This window comes from Elephas maximus, chromosome 13, assembly GCF_024166365.1.
Source record: "Elephas maximus indicus isolate mEleMax1 chromosome 13, mEleMax1 primary haplotype, whole genome shotgun sequence".
NCBI classification, from domain to species: domain Eukaryota; kingdom Metazoa; phylum Chordata; class Mammalia; order Proboscidea; family Elephantidae; genus Elephas; species Elephas maximus.
The window spans coordinates 64,258,621-64,272,193 of record NC_064831.1 but is presented as its reverse complement, the minus strand read 5'-3'; the positions used below and the strand labels follow the sequence as shown (position 1 = coordinate 64,272,193).

The 13,573-nt window shown below is 54.4% G+C and overlaps 1 protein-coding gene across 1 annotated transcript in view; it reads left to right on the top strand.

The window, feature by feature from the left end:
* The window catches only part of STRA6 (signaling receptor and transporter of retinol STRA6), a 63,611-nt gene that overhangs the window by 37,937 nt on the left and 12,101 nt on the right, over positions 1-13,573 (top strand). The window contains exons 4-11 of the mRNA XM_049852544.1: positions 4,845-4,911; positions 5,208-5,293; positions 6,533-6,672; positions 8,391-8,557; positions 9,981-10,103; positions 12,457-12,524; positions 12,679-12,755; positions 13,034-13,095. Of these exons, the coding sequence (XP_049708501.1) occupies positions 4,845-4,911; positions 5,208-5,293; positions 6,533-6,672; positions 8,391-8,557; positions 9,981-10,103; positions 12,457-12,524; positions 12,679-12,755; positions 13,034-13,095 (790 nt within the window). The remainder of the gene's footprint in view (positions 1-4,844; positions 4,912-5,207; positions 5,294-6,532; positions 6,673-8,390; positions 8,558-9,980; positions 10,104-12,456; positions 12,525-12,678; positions 12,756-13,033; positions 13,096-13,573) is intronic.

The window sequence follows — 13,573 nt, the reverse complement described above, 5'->3', positions numbered from 1 at the left end:
TGAGGAAACACACCCACCCCTGTTGTCTTTGGATAGATGAGTAGGTCCTGTTCTCCGCCTGGAGGAGGGAGGGAGGCAGCCTCAGCCCACCCCAGAGCGGCCCATGCTTGCCCAGACCCTTTCCATCTTTGTTTAGTCTGGGCCTCTCTGTGGTCCCCACTGGCTACCAAAGACTGTTGCCAGTGGGGGACCCAGAACTCAGTTCTTCCCCTGTTGTTCCTGGCCCTGGCCCCATCTCCTGCCTCGCTCCTCTGTCAGAGGGTTTGGGGAACGAGAAAGGTAAGGTTGGGGGGTTGCCAAGCCAGATGTGTGCACATCTGTTCTTCATCAACAACCGACACTGGGGAAGGAAAAATGCTCTCGTGTCTCCTCAGGGGCTGGGGCTGCAGCCTGGGCAGTCTCGGGTCACCTGCAGGGACAGGGGCCCCACCCAGGCTTGGGGCAAGGAGGTGGTGTTTGGAGGACTCGAGGTTCAGACCACCTGGAAAGCAGCTGCCAGCAGCAAGGGCGTGCCCCTCACTCCCTTCCGGCTGACCTAGAGAGCCTGTGGGCCCTCATGCCCCTGCTGTGTGCATGTTGAGGGCAGGGTAGCAGGCGGGGGAGGAACCCAAGAAAGGCCAGGAGGCAGACTCTGACAGTTTAAGACCCTGATCTTGTCCTTGAGAGCCTCAGGGCCTGGGCACTGGCTGGGGGCCAAGTGCCTGCAGCCAGCTCTGTGCTGGGGTATTTAGATATAAAACTGGTCTCAGAATAAAGCTGCGTGCATGGCGGGGACCAGGGGACAGCGGGAAGCTAGGTGGTAGGGTGTGCTGCTGCTAATGTGGTGGCATCTGGGATTGGCAGATCCCTTTCTCCCGCTGAGGTCCCTGGGTAGCACAAATGATTTGTGCTCCACTACTAATCTAAAGGTTGCTGGTTCGAATCCACCCAGTAGTGCCACGGAAGAAAGGCCTAGTGATCTGCTTCCATAAAGATTACAGCCAAGAAAACCCTATATGTAACACATGGGGTCGCCATGAGTTGAAATCAACTCAACAGCATTGGGTTTGGGGTTTTGGAGTTTTCCCACTGCAGGCCATGCCACCTTTCAGGATGAAGAGGTTTTTTTCTGAGTCTACATACTTAGCCAAACCAAGTAGGGCCATTTGCCCCAGGGCCAAAGGTGGGGGCAGGAAACTGGGAGCTCAGGGGAATCCCAAGGAAGTGAATGAACTTGGGTTCACCTCTCCCTGCATGAGTCAGCCACCCCAGGGAAACAGTGCATCGATACTTTGGGGAGCCCCAGACAGCGGCTTCTTCTGTGCCTCAGTGTGTACCAGTGTGGCTCAGGCAGGAGCTGGGGCTGGTGGGCACTGAGACTGTGGCTAGGATGGACTCAGGTGTCCCTGCCAAACCAGGACCTGGTTGATGAGGTTGGCTGGGTTGGAATGTGTCATTCTGGGGTCTCCTGTGAGTGTGGGATTGCCTTATGTGAGCAGAGTTGGCCTTTTCTTACCCCCAAGAGTCCCTCTGGCCAGAGGGTATGTGCCCAGCCCTTTAGCATCCACCTGTGATACCTGTGCTCATTGGATATCCACTTACCACCAATGCCAAGCTTCCCATCCGGAGCCTGGGGACACAAATACACCTGTGGCCACTGTCACTCACCTCCCCACTACTTCAAAGGGCTGCCTGGGAAGGTGGAATTGAGGGCTTCCCTCACCACCTGCCCTCCTACCACGTGGGCTAATGCCAGGGTGTTCTGCAGGCCCTTTTACAGTGGATGGGGAGGACATCAGGAAGCAGGGCTCCAGCCCTCTCAGCACCTCTGCCCACAGACAGCCCCAACCCAGATGGTCAGCCTTTCCCTCTCACCCATAGCAGAGCACTTCTGGAGGGGCCCTCCCCAGGCTCCTGCTCAGAGCCAGCTTCTAGGAACAGCTGTCTTGGCTCCTTATCTGGTGTCCTTACCACTCAGACTCAGGCACTCGTCATCACCCTGCAGTTGGTCTCTGCACCGCCCCAAGGTGCCCAAGATCAAGCCTCAGGTTCCCTGGGCTACCTAAGACTCTGGTCCTTACCCCTCCTCTTGGGATGAGGCCCAGATCCTACAATCACCCCAAAAAGCCCCTTCCCTCAGCTCCTCCACATTGAGGCATGTAAATTCTTCTTCCTAAGTGTCTCTGAAATACAGCCTGGCCTTTCCATTCCCCAGCAGTTATTTATATTGAACCAATTGAAACTGCGGATATTCGACTAGACTTACAGAAATGGCACTTTTGTATCATTCAACTTAGTATCTTCCTTCATACACCCCTTACCTCTCACCTCAGCTAGTGCAACAGCTTCCTCCTGGTTGGTCCCCATTCCGCCTGTCTTCACAGGGGCAGAGCCATGGTGGTGTGCTGGCTAAGGTCATCGGTTCGAACCAGCAGCTGCTCTGAGGGAGGAAGATGTGGCAGTCTGCTTCCATAAAGATTTACAGCTTTAGAGATCCTATGGGGCAGTTCTACTCTGTCCTTTAGGGTCGCTATGAGTCAGAATCAACTCAAAAGCAACGGGTTCCACAGGGGCAGCACAGAAAAGTGGTTAGGAATGTAGGTGCTGAAGCCAGACTACCTTCTTGGTTCAAATCCTGGCTCTTCTGCTTTTCTAGCTGTGCAATCTGGGCAAGATACTTAATCTTTCTGAGTCTTGGTCTCCTTGTCTACAGAAAACCAAACCGAAACCAAACCCGTTGCCGTCAAGTCAGTTCTGATCATGACAACCCTATGTGTTACAGACTAGAACAGCTCCATAGGATTTTCTTGGCCATAATCTTTATGGAAGCAGTTCTCCAGGCCTTTCTTTTGCAGTGCTGTTGGGTGGGTTCAACCTGCCAAACTTGAGGTTAATAGTGGAGTGCAAACTGCTTGCAACACCCAGGAACCTCCCTTGTCTACATAAAGCTATCTTTCAAGCTCCAGTCAAATACCACCTCCTCTGACTCCTTGCCTGAGGTCTCTCCCTCTAGCACCCGCCTGCTCCGGCCTCTGCTAGGCTGGCAGGTGCACACCATTCTCCCTGAGGTGTCATTCTTTGTTATCTGTGTCTTCACCATCTTGCCTGTCCCACAGCATAAAACATGGGTCCATGACCTATAGCCAAACATTTGTTCATTGAACAAGTGTGTGGAGGGGTCAGATGAGGGACCCCAGATGGTACAGAAAGGGCCGGAGTTACCCTCAGATGAGGCCTGGAGGGAATCCATGGGGTGAAAGTAGCTCCTGGTTTGGGGCGAGGGTTCTCAGAAATAGGTTTAGTGGATCCAGGGCAGTTTGCAGAGTCCCTGCCCTGGCAGGCTCTGGCTGGGCCCTGGGATCCGGGGTCAAGGAGGGCCTAATCACGTGAGGAGGTGGGGGCTGAGAAGGGCTGTTCTGAATGCTTATGGGGGACAGGGGCTGTGCCTCTCCCACACCCCGCCCTGCCCACCAGAGTAAGAGACTTCAGTGTTAGAACTGGGAGTGGGCAGCCCGAGCTCAGACTGTTGGGACCCAATCCTCTGCACAGCCCCTGCTGTACCCCTGAGCACAGTTCCATTCAGGAAGAGGGCAGCTCTGCCCTGGCCAAGAAGGTGCACAGGACGGAATTATTCTCCCCCTCCGCCCCGAGGACAAGCCCGTGGGACCAGATTCTTTCCTGCGTCTCATCCCTCTGGGATTTCCCAAGCACTCAGGGGAGACTGGGCTGTGCCAGCAGAGGGTCCCTGAGCTCTGCTCTCGCCTTTGAAGATGAGCCCTTGGGATTCCCCTTTCCATGCAGCAGGAGGGTGCCCAGGAGGGTGAGCTGAGCCTCCTGGGCTGAGAGGGCCCAGCTGTAGCACAGGGCTTCCTCTCAGGACCTTCCTGGCCCCACCAGACCTCGACCGGGTGACCACACTGGTATCCTCCCACTGGCAGTCCCAGACTCCAGCTGGGCAAACTCAGAGGTCTACCCCTCCCTACAGACCCAGTCTGGTCTGCTTTCCAAGGCCCAGGTCCACTCCCGAGCTCAAGGCAGCGCTATTGCCCAAACCCTTCCTCATGTCACTTGACCCAGCTGCCCAACCCCTTCCTCTTGGCACATGACCCAGCTGGGGAAGTTGAGGCCTTCATTGCCCTCATTGATCTCTTTATCTCCACCATGGCCCTGCCTCTATGCTCAGCTAAGGCGAGAGCAGGACCTCTGCCAGGCCATAGGGAGCATTTGTGGTAATTAGAAAAAGGGACTCCCCCTGTAGGTGCAGCGTGGTCTAGATTTCAAACCCCACTCGCTCCCTTGGCTGGGCATCCTTGTGCAGTACACAACCTGCCCAATTGTACACAGAGGCCCTTAAGGAGAGAGAAACAGGAAAAGAAAAGACATAAGTCCTGGGGGCCATGGAAGGTCATTCTAGTCAAGAGCATGACCAATCTCAGATACCAGCAATGAGTAGAGGGCAAGATCATAGGACCAAACTCTTGATTGGTTGGCCCAGCCACAGTTCTGAGGAGAGGCCTGTGAGTCCTGGAATAGAAAGGGGTGAAGTGGGCCTTGAATTATAGGTAGTATCTGAGTGAGCAGGAAGAGGGGCATAGGCTAAGCTTGCCCATTCTAGACAGGCCCATCCATGCACATCTTTCTCCCACGTCTCCCCATCTAACCCCAGAGCCGGGGACACCATAGGCTTGCAAGGGCCTCAGGATGACCCTGAGGAGGCAGAACTGGGCAGGCTTGTGTGGGACAGGCCAGAGGGCTGAGGAGGGTAGTTGGTGAAGCCCCAGTGTAGACAGCCTTGCATCTCAGACCTGGGCTGTACACCCAGGGGCCCTGACCCAGGCCTGACCCTACCTTTGCTCGCTCTGCAGGCCTGTGTCCTTGTGCCAGACCAGCATACCGCCCAGTCTCTCCCACGCCTGCCTGGCCTCGCTGTCGGTGAGTCCAACCTGGCTGCAACCTGCTGCAATGATCAGAGGGCACCCCAGCCTGCTGGAGCTGGTCCAGGGAGGCCCTGGGAGCCCAGAATGTGGGAGGGGGGATCTGGGAACCCTCCCAGGTGGGGTCCCAAACCAGGATGCGGTCCAAGCCCAACCTCCCAGACTTCTGTCACCTCTTTGCCAGCCCCTAAGATGCCACATGAGTATGTACCAGGGGGGAAGGGGTGTCTGGGGACTGAGACCTTTGGGGTAAGGCCTGGGCACACCAAGCCCTCTCCTGTGCTCTCCCGGCAGGTCCTTGTGCTGCTGCTGCTGGCCGTGCTGGTGAGGCGCCGCCAGCTGTGGCCCCGCTGTGGGCACGGCAGGCCCGGGTTGCCCAGGTAGGTGCCGTGGCCGGGGCAGCCCCACTCAGGGGCCCAGCTGACTGGGACCACTCTCAGAGGGTGGGTTATTTGTTAGGTACCTTGAAGCCAGCTCTGGTCTCAGTGACACCCCCACCTCTCTTAGCCTGGGGGATCTCCCCATTCCCACCCCCATCTCCAGGTTTAGTCAAGACCCCCTGAGGGTGGAGGGGGGGCACTCAGCTCCATCTGCTTCAGTTGTCCAGAACATGAGGAGAGAGGGTTCCATCCTAGACCCCAGGAAATGTGAGCCCATCAGGGCCTAGCTCCAGGACACAGCTCCTAAGATTGTCAGTGTCTGGACAGGCCATGGCCATGCCAATGTCATTTTGACCTTGGTTTCCCTTGTGGGTGTCACCTGGACCCCGGTGCTTAAAGGCAGATTCATGGGGACTTTCAGCCCCTATGAGTGGAACTTTCTCCCCTCGTCTCCTTCAGCCCTGTAACCCCAGAGCCTGGCATGGGGATGACCCTGAGGAGATGGGACTGGGCAGGCTTGTGTGCAGCAGGCCAGAGAGGTGAGGGAGGCAGCAGATGGGGCCCCATGTAGATAGCTTTACACCCCAGAGCCATGCTGTGCACCCAGAGGGGTTCTGCCCTCTGGTGTATGGGGAACCATCTTGGGATCTTTGCCTCACCCACTGGCCCAGGAAAGAACTTGCCCTGCCTGGGTAGGACTTTGGGCCTGGAGGGAGAACAAAGCAGGGCTGAACTCTTAGGATGCCAGGGCAAGCTGGGATGCAGGAACAGAAGGTCTGAGTCTCCCCGCCTCCCCCGAGCCCAGAGGAGCAATGCCTGGGACAGCTGTGCTTGCTGTCTGCCCTCTTCCCCGGGGCCACACCCAGCCCAGGGGCAGCGGCTGTTGCATAAAGATATTGCGACTCACTGAACTCTCTGAAGGTTTGCCAGCCCAGACAGATTAGTGTGGAGGCGGCTATTTCCTGGCACTTCCAGGGTGGGCGGAGGGAGCAGTGATTGGGCATGCTCCCACTGTGTGTGTGAATGTGTGTTGGGGTGAGGGCTTCCCCAGTCACTTTTCCACAGGGCCCCATGACTGTTACATAGGACACTTTACAAATCTTTGCGGAATGAATGAAAGGACCTCAGTTTTCCCATCTGGAAAGTGGGGCTAACTCTACCTCCCCAGGTTATGGAGCATGGCCTGGGGGTACAGGGGCTGAGCACCCTCCTCCTGCCCTGTCCCTGCTTCCGCTTCAGCCCTGTGGATTTCTTGGCTGAGGACAAGTCCCGGACGGTGCCCACTGCTGTCTTCATGGTCCTCTTCAGCTCCTTGTGCTTGCTGCTCCCCGATGAGGACCCGCTGCCCTTCCTGACCCTCATCTGGACACCCAGCCAAGGTACCAGGGCTGCTGGGTGGGAAACCCTGAGCACTGGGGCAGGCGTCCTCTGCAAGTGAGCAGAGCAGCCCCATCCCATGTCACGAGAGGCCGCTGGGAGGATGTTGCCCTTTCCACTCCCCGACCATCCACCATGATGCCTGAAATCTCCCCATTATTGATCCCAGCTGTTGCATCAATTGCCATTTCCAGTTTTTTTTCTGTTACTGTACAAACCCCACTCCCAGGAGGGAGGGATCTCTGTCATTCATGGGGACAGGCTAAGTCCCCGAGAGTACGTAGCCCTGTGTGAGCATGAAGGATGGTAGGGAGGGAGACAGGGAGGGAACCCTGAGGAATTACATCTTGACTCAAGGGAGGTGATGAGGAAAAGGACAGCTGCCTTCAGGTGGGGCCACTGCCTTGGGGCCGGACCCCCATGAGACCATCCAGTCCTCATTAAAAAAAAAAAAAAAACCCAGTGCCATCGAGTCGATTCCAACTCATAGCAACCCTATAGGACAGAGTAGAACTGCCCCATAGCGTTTCCAAGGAGCGCCTGGCAGATTTGAACTGCTGACCCTTTGGTTAGCAGCCGTAGCACTTAACCACTACGCCCTGCAAAGGATAGATCCAAAGCCAAAAAAACCCAAACCTGTTGCCATTAAGTTGATTCCAACTCATAGTGACCCTATAGGACAGAGTAGAACTGCTCCATAGGGTTTCCAAGGAGAGCTGGTGGATTCAAATTTGCCGGTCTTCTGGTTAGCAGCCGAGCTCTTAACCACTGTGCTACCAGGGCTCCAAAGTAAGAATATGAGCCCCATTTTACAGGGGAGGGAACTGAAGGTCAGAGAGGGAACAATGCTAAAGTGGGAGCTTAATTTACTGAGCATTTACTCAGGCACTATTCTAAGCACTGTACATATATCCTCTCATTTAGCTTTCCCTAATTAAGGAGCCAGAAACCCTGGTGGCGTAGTGGTTAACAGCTACAGCTGCTAACCAAAACGTTGGCAGTTCGAATCCACCAGACGCTCCTTGGAAACCCTATGGGGCAGTTCTACTCTGTCCCATAGGGTTGCTACGAGCCTTAATAGACTGGATGAGCAACGAGGTAATTAAGGAGCCCTGGTGGCCCAACAGTTAAGCGCTTGGCTGCTAACTGAAAGGTTGGTGGTTAGAACCCACCAGCAGCTCCATGGGAGAAAGACCTGATGATCTGCTCCCATGAAGACTACAGTCTAGAAAACGCTATGGGGCAGCTCTACTCTGTCATATAGGGCTGCTATCAACTTAATGGCACCTACCAAGAACATACTATTGTCTCTGGGTGGTGTACGTGGTTAATATACTTGACTGCTAACCAAAAGGTTGGGGGTTGAAGTTCATCCAGAAGCGTCTGGGAAGAGAAGTACTAGCAAACTGCGTCTGAAGAGTCAGCCGTTCGAAACCCTGTGGAGCACAGTTCTACTCTGACCCACATGGGCCTCCGTTAGCTGGAATCGACTCCACGGCAACTGATGATGTACTATTATTATTCTCATTTTCCAAGAGGTAATTCATCCGAGATCACAGAGCTGATATTATCTGAGTCTGGATTTGAACCCAGAGATCTTGCCCACTGAACCAGCTGAGACAGTTGGAATATGGAGACAGAAGAGAGGCCTGGGTGGGCTGGACCCAGGCCCCATGTCTGCCCTTCACCTTCATGTACTCCTGTCCATCTTGCCTTCCAGGGCCCTGGAAGATGCTGGCTTTGCTCTATTACCCAGCCCTCTACTACCCTCTGGCCGCCTGTGCCACAGCCAGGCATGGAGCTGCGTACCTCCTTGGAAGCTTACTGTCCTGGGCCCACTTTGGAGTCCAGGTCTGGCAGAGAGTGGAGTGTCCCCAGACACCCAAGGTAACCACTGGCTCATGATGGCTTGGGGTGGAGGGACATGCAGACAAGCCTGCTTAAGGCCAGTGGCTCCTTTTATCTCTGTTTATGTGATGGGCTTCTCTACTACATTCCATTGGGCACAGGATTTAGTCCTTTAAAAAACACGCCCATTCCTAAGCTAGGCCTCCTTATGGGAGAGGTCAAGGACAAGGCAGCTGGGCCCTGCCCTGAGGAGCTTCCAGTCTAGGAGGGAGGAGGAAGGGGATAAGTGGGCAGAGAATAAGCAAGAGGAAGCCTGGAATCCTCCCCCTACCCCCTTACTGATTCTCCAGCCTGCTTTGGGCAGGTTGGAGTAGGTGGAAGTGAAGAGAGAGGGAGGACAGCCAGAGCTGAGCTGGGGGATGGTCTCAGAGGACTAAAAGCAGATTATCAGAACCTGGTGCACTAGCGGCTGGCTGGAGGTGTGAAGCTGCCCAGGCTAGAGCCTAAAGGGCGTAGTGTTGGCTTCAGAGCCAGACAACCTGAGTTTGAATCCAGTTTTACCACTTCATTCATTCATTTACCCATTCACTTATTCGACAAGCATTTTTAAAGCACATGCCCTGTATCTGACACATTTCTAGGCACCGGGGATACAGCTGTGAGCAAGTCCCTGGCCTCCCAAAGCTGTCATTCCAGAAAGGGAGACACAATAAATACACAAATAAGCAGCTATACCAAATGATGTCAAATGGAGATAAGTGCTTCGAGAAAAACATGTCACCTTTCTGAGACTCAGTCTCCCCACTTATAAATAGGTTGATAACACCAGTTTCTCCAGGGTGGAGGTAAAGATTTGGTGGTTCCTTTGACAGCAAGGACTTGGTTTCTACCACTTAGAACCTGACACATGCTAAGCTCTAGAGAAAAACATTGAATTAACGAGTAAATGAATGACTATATAAGGGGCCCAGCCTCAGGAAGGCCTCAGCCCCGGGAGGTAGGACATCCACTTCCCTGATGCACAGGTCGAAGACAGTACAGAGGCAATATTAGGCCTTTGTCTAATTTCCAGGGGCCTGTGTCCAAAAGCTCCAGGGACATAGGAACATAGAAAGCAGGTGTCCCTTGTTTCAGGCCTCTGCCCGGTCCCTGGGAGTAGGGTGTAGGGAATTACATAACCTCCTCCCTTTTGGCTCCTCTAAGGTCATAGGCAGTGGGGTCCAGGAGCCTGGGGAAAGGGTGAGCACACCTGCAGGGCCTGAGATGGGAAGCAGCTATGTTGTGCTGTGTGGTCCAGGGTGGAGGGCAACAGAACCAGAACCGTTCCCACAGCGCCCAGACCATCCTCAGGCCCTTCACAGAGCCCAGTGTGAGGTGAGAAGGGAAACGGACCCTGGTCCTTGGTGAGGGGAGGAAGGCAGAAGGTAGGTCTGTCTGGGTGCCTGTCTGTCTGTTTATCTAGATCTACAAGTACTACTCCCTGCTGGCCTCCCTGCCTCTCCTTCTGGGCCTGGGATTCCTGAGCCTCTGGTACCCAGTGCAGCTGGTGAGAAGCTTCAGCCACAGGGCAGCAGCGGACTCTGAGGTAAAGGGGCAGGGCTGGGGTGGGCTCCTACTCAGCACCCAAAGATGCGCTCTACTCCTCTGTGTCTCTTGGTCCTATACATTCTCGATGTAGGGCCTAGCACATAGTAGGTGCTCAGAAACTGTTTGCTGAATCACTGAGTGACTGGTTGGTCCTCCCCCTATGCCAGGCAAAGGCTGGCCCAGTCCCCGGGAACTGGGCTGTATGGACAGTAGGAGCTCAACAAAGGCTGGCCCAGTCCCCGGGAACTGGGCTGTATGGACAGTAGGAGCTCAACAAAGGAGAATTGGGTCACAAGACAGGAAAGTGGAAGCTCTGTCTCTGAAACACTTAGGGTCCAGCTGGGGAAATGAGACAGGTCAGGGGCCTTGTGCCAATAGGAGCCAAATCTGCAGATATTGAAATGCTTCAGGAGCACCCGGGGCAGAAGAGTGTTAGGAATCAACACTAGGTTGGATGCAGTTGAATGTCAGATAAAAGGGGGCTCTGGGAAAAGTGAAGCAGGCTGGGAGGGCTTCCTGGATGAGGTAGGCTTTAGCAGGACCCCAAAGAATAGGGAGAATCTGGAGTGGGGAGAGAATAAGGGCAAGGCATTGCAGGCATAGGAAAGAGCCTTAGTAAAGGGGCAGAGATGAATCTGTGTCTGTTTTGTTCAAGACCCGGCAGGTCTTAGTCATAAGTGATACTCAGAAAATATTTTCAAATTTTTGGATAGATAGTAGATGGAGAAATGAAGGGAGGGAGGGAGGGAGGGAGGGAGGGATGGTTGGATGGATGGATAGAGTGGATGGCTGAGTATATCGTGGTGAGATAGGGTTCTTACAAGGTATTTCAATCTTATTAAGAAGCCTTCTGAGCACCTACTATGTGTCAGGCACAGGTGTTACAGACTTAGAGCTGACCTCCAGGAGCTCCCACTTCGGTGGAGGAGATAGGTGCAGCACCAGCTATTTACGGTGCGAGGCAAGAGTGCAATAGGGGATCATCCAAATGCCATGGGAACGCAGATGGAGGCAGGGCCAAATAACTTTTCCTGGTGAGAGCAGAGAAAGAAAAAAACTCCACAGAGGCCCTCAGAGGGTGAGAGGGTAAGACTCAAGACAAGTCGCAGACACAGATGCAAAAGGATTTGTTACTTTTCAGATAGGGAATGTGAGGAAAGGCCTCTAAGAGGGTGGGATCTAGGACAGAGAGCAGATGTGCAGGGGAGAGTACTCAGTTGTAGATGTGCCAGGTGTGAGGGGTTAGGTGATACTCCTGTGGAGGTGTCCAATGGACAGCTGGACCACAGGTCCAGAGCTCAGGAGAGGGGCCAGGACTGAGTCTTAACTTGGGTGTCATCAGGCTAAAGCTAGAGAGTGAGCAAGATCACCCAGGCGATGGAGAGGGAGGAGAGAAGAGGCTGGGGTGGACTCAGGTGCTCATGGGGCAGACCTGGGTCACATCTGGGCTCTCTGGTCCAAGAAGACCTGCCTGACTCTTGGCTTGGCTCTCACATGGTAGGTGAATAGGGTTCTAAGTATTTGTCCCTCACAGCCCTCCTGATACACCTACTCCTTTGGGGAAATCTCACTGTCCCCTCATGTTTCAGCTGGTCCAGAAGAGGGGAGTGGCTCTCCTTGGGATACACAGTGTGCTAGGGACGTCTCTACCTCTTCTTTCTCCCAGGGGTAGTCTCTTCCTCACCTCTTCCTCCACTGCATGCCTTTCTCCTGAGTCGTGAGAGGAATAAAACCCTCTTTGGCCCTTGGGCAAAGAGGTTTAGGCCTCAAAGGACCCAGTCAAGCTTTGAGTTGACCCACACCCGTCCAGGATGCCAGGGTTGCCATGGCAACAGGTGACAAGCCTCTCTGTGTTCCCCCAGTGATCTGGAGCAGGGGCTCACCCCATCTTGCCAGGAGCCTCAGCCACTTTGCAGGCAGCTTAAAGCCTGGAATGTGGCTTAGACAAATCCGATCACCCTTGTGATCTCCCTTGAGTATTAGTAGAAGAGACCTGGGGTTTCTGACCTGGAATGGCCCTCTCCTGTATCCTGGTCAGGAATGTACCAGGCCAGAGGACTGAGAGGGAAGCAATAAGAGGATATGACTGAATAAAGCAGGAGAGAGTTGGAGATAGGCCCCAGGAAGAACTTCAATAGGAAAGTGGCTGATCTTGCATTTGTGGAGATGAGAAGGGCAGCTTTGAGGAGCCCAGGTCTCATCTACATAGCTCAGCACCTCTCTGCACTCTGTTACCTCCACAGCCAAGTGGCCTTTACGGAATACCAACTGCGTGCCCACTATCACCCTGAGCTGGGGCCGCAGAGGTGGCTCCAGGCAGGCCACATCTGCTCATCTGTTTGTCTCCACAGGTGCTGCAGAGCAGCTACTCTGAGGAGTATCTGAGGTACCTCCTTCGCCGGAAGAAGTTGCAAAGCAGGTGAGGCCCCAGGTATACACTTGGTGGGTCATTTGGGAGGCTAGCACTGGGCAGCGTGGCAGGGGCAGAGAGTGGGAATAAGCCAGGCTCTGGGGCTTGGCCTCAAGGCAGGTGCTTCTCCTGAGGACCCCCACCTGCCTGGGTTTCTCTGCAGCTCCCACATCTCCAAGCATGGCTTCCTGTCCCAGGCCTGGATCTGCTTCAGACACCATATCTACACCCCGCAGCAAGGTATGGGATGGGAAGCTGAGGCCAGTGGTGACAGGTGACCCCGCCCCTCCCTTGGGCCAAACAGGTGCAATGGAGGGCAGCTCTGGCATCCTACCTCCTAGCACCCTTGTCATCAGAAAGGACAACCCTCAGTTTGGATCAAGAAGAAGCCCTGGGCTGGCCTTGGTTGTCCAGGGTCCCGTGAACCCTGGCTCTTTTCCTGGGCCCCCGGGAGGGATGGAAACCCCTCGTCTGGGTGGTGCTGGGGTTCACCATGCCTGTTCTTTTGAGGGCTGCAGGATTCCGACTCCCCCTGAAACTGGTGCTTTCGGCCGCCCTGACAGGGACCGCCATTTACCAGGTATGTCCTGCATTCTGTAGTGCCATCTGCCTCTGAACCCTAGCCTCTGACCCACAGCCTGGGGCAGCTCGGGCCCAACTCAGTGCTCCAAAGCCCCGTGCACAGTCCTCTAGCTGCTTCTGGCCATCTTGGGAAAGGTGACCCACCCAGAAAGAGAGGAGTTAACTCTTGTTGGGCTCATATAGTGAGTCAGGGCATGAGTTTTGGGATCACATAAACAGGGATTTAAATCCCAGCTCCGTTGTTTACCTCCTGTGTGACCTTTGGCAAGTTACTCAACCTCTCTGAACTTTCAGCTAATCTGTAAAATGGGGGAACAGAAATACCTTCCTCCTTGGGTAGTTTAGAATATTTAGTGAGATAATATATGTTTGGTAAATACCTTCTCCCCCTACCCCAAAAAACTCTGAGAAATAGGTAGAATTTTTATCCATTTTACAGATAGGAAATTGAGGCTCAGATAGGTGACTCTGAATTA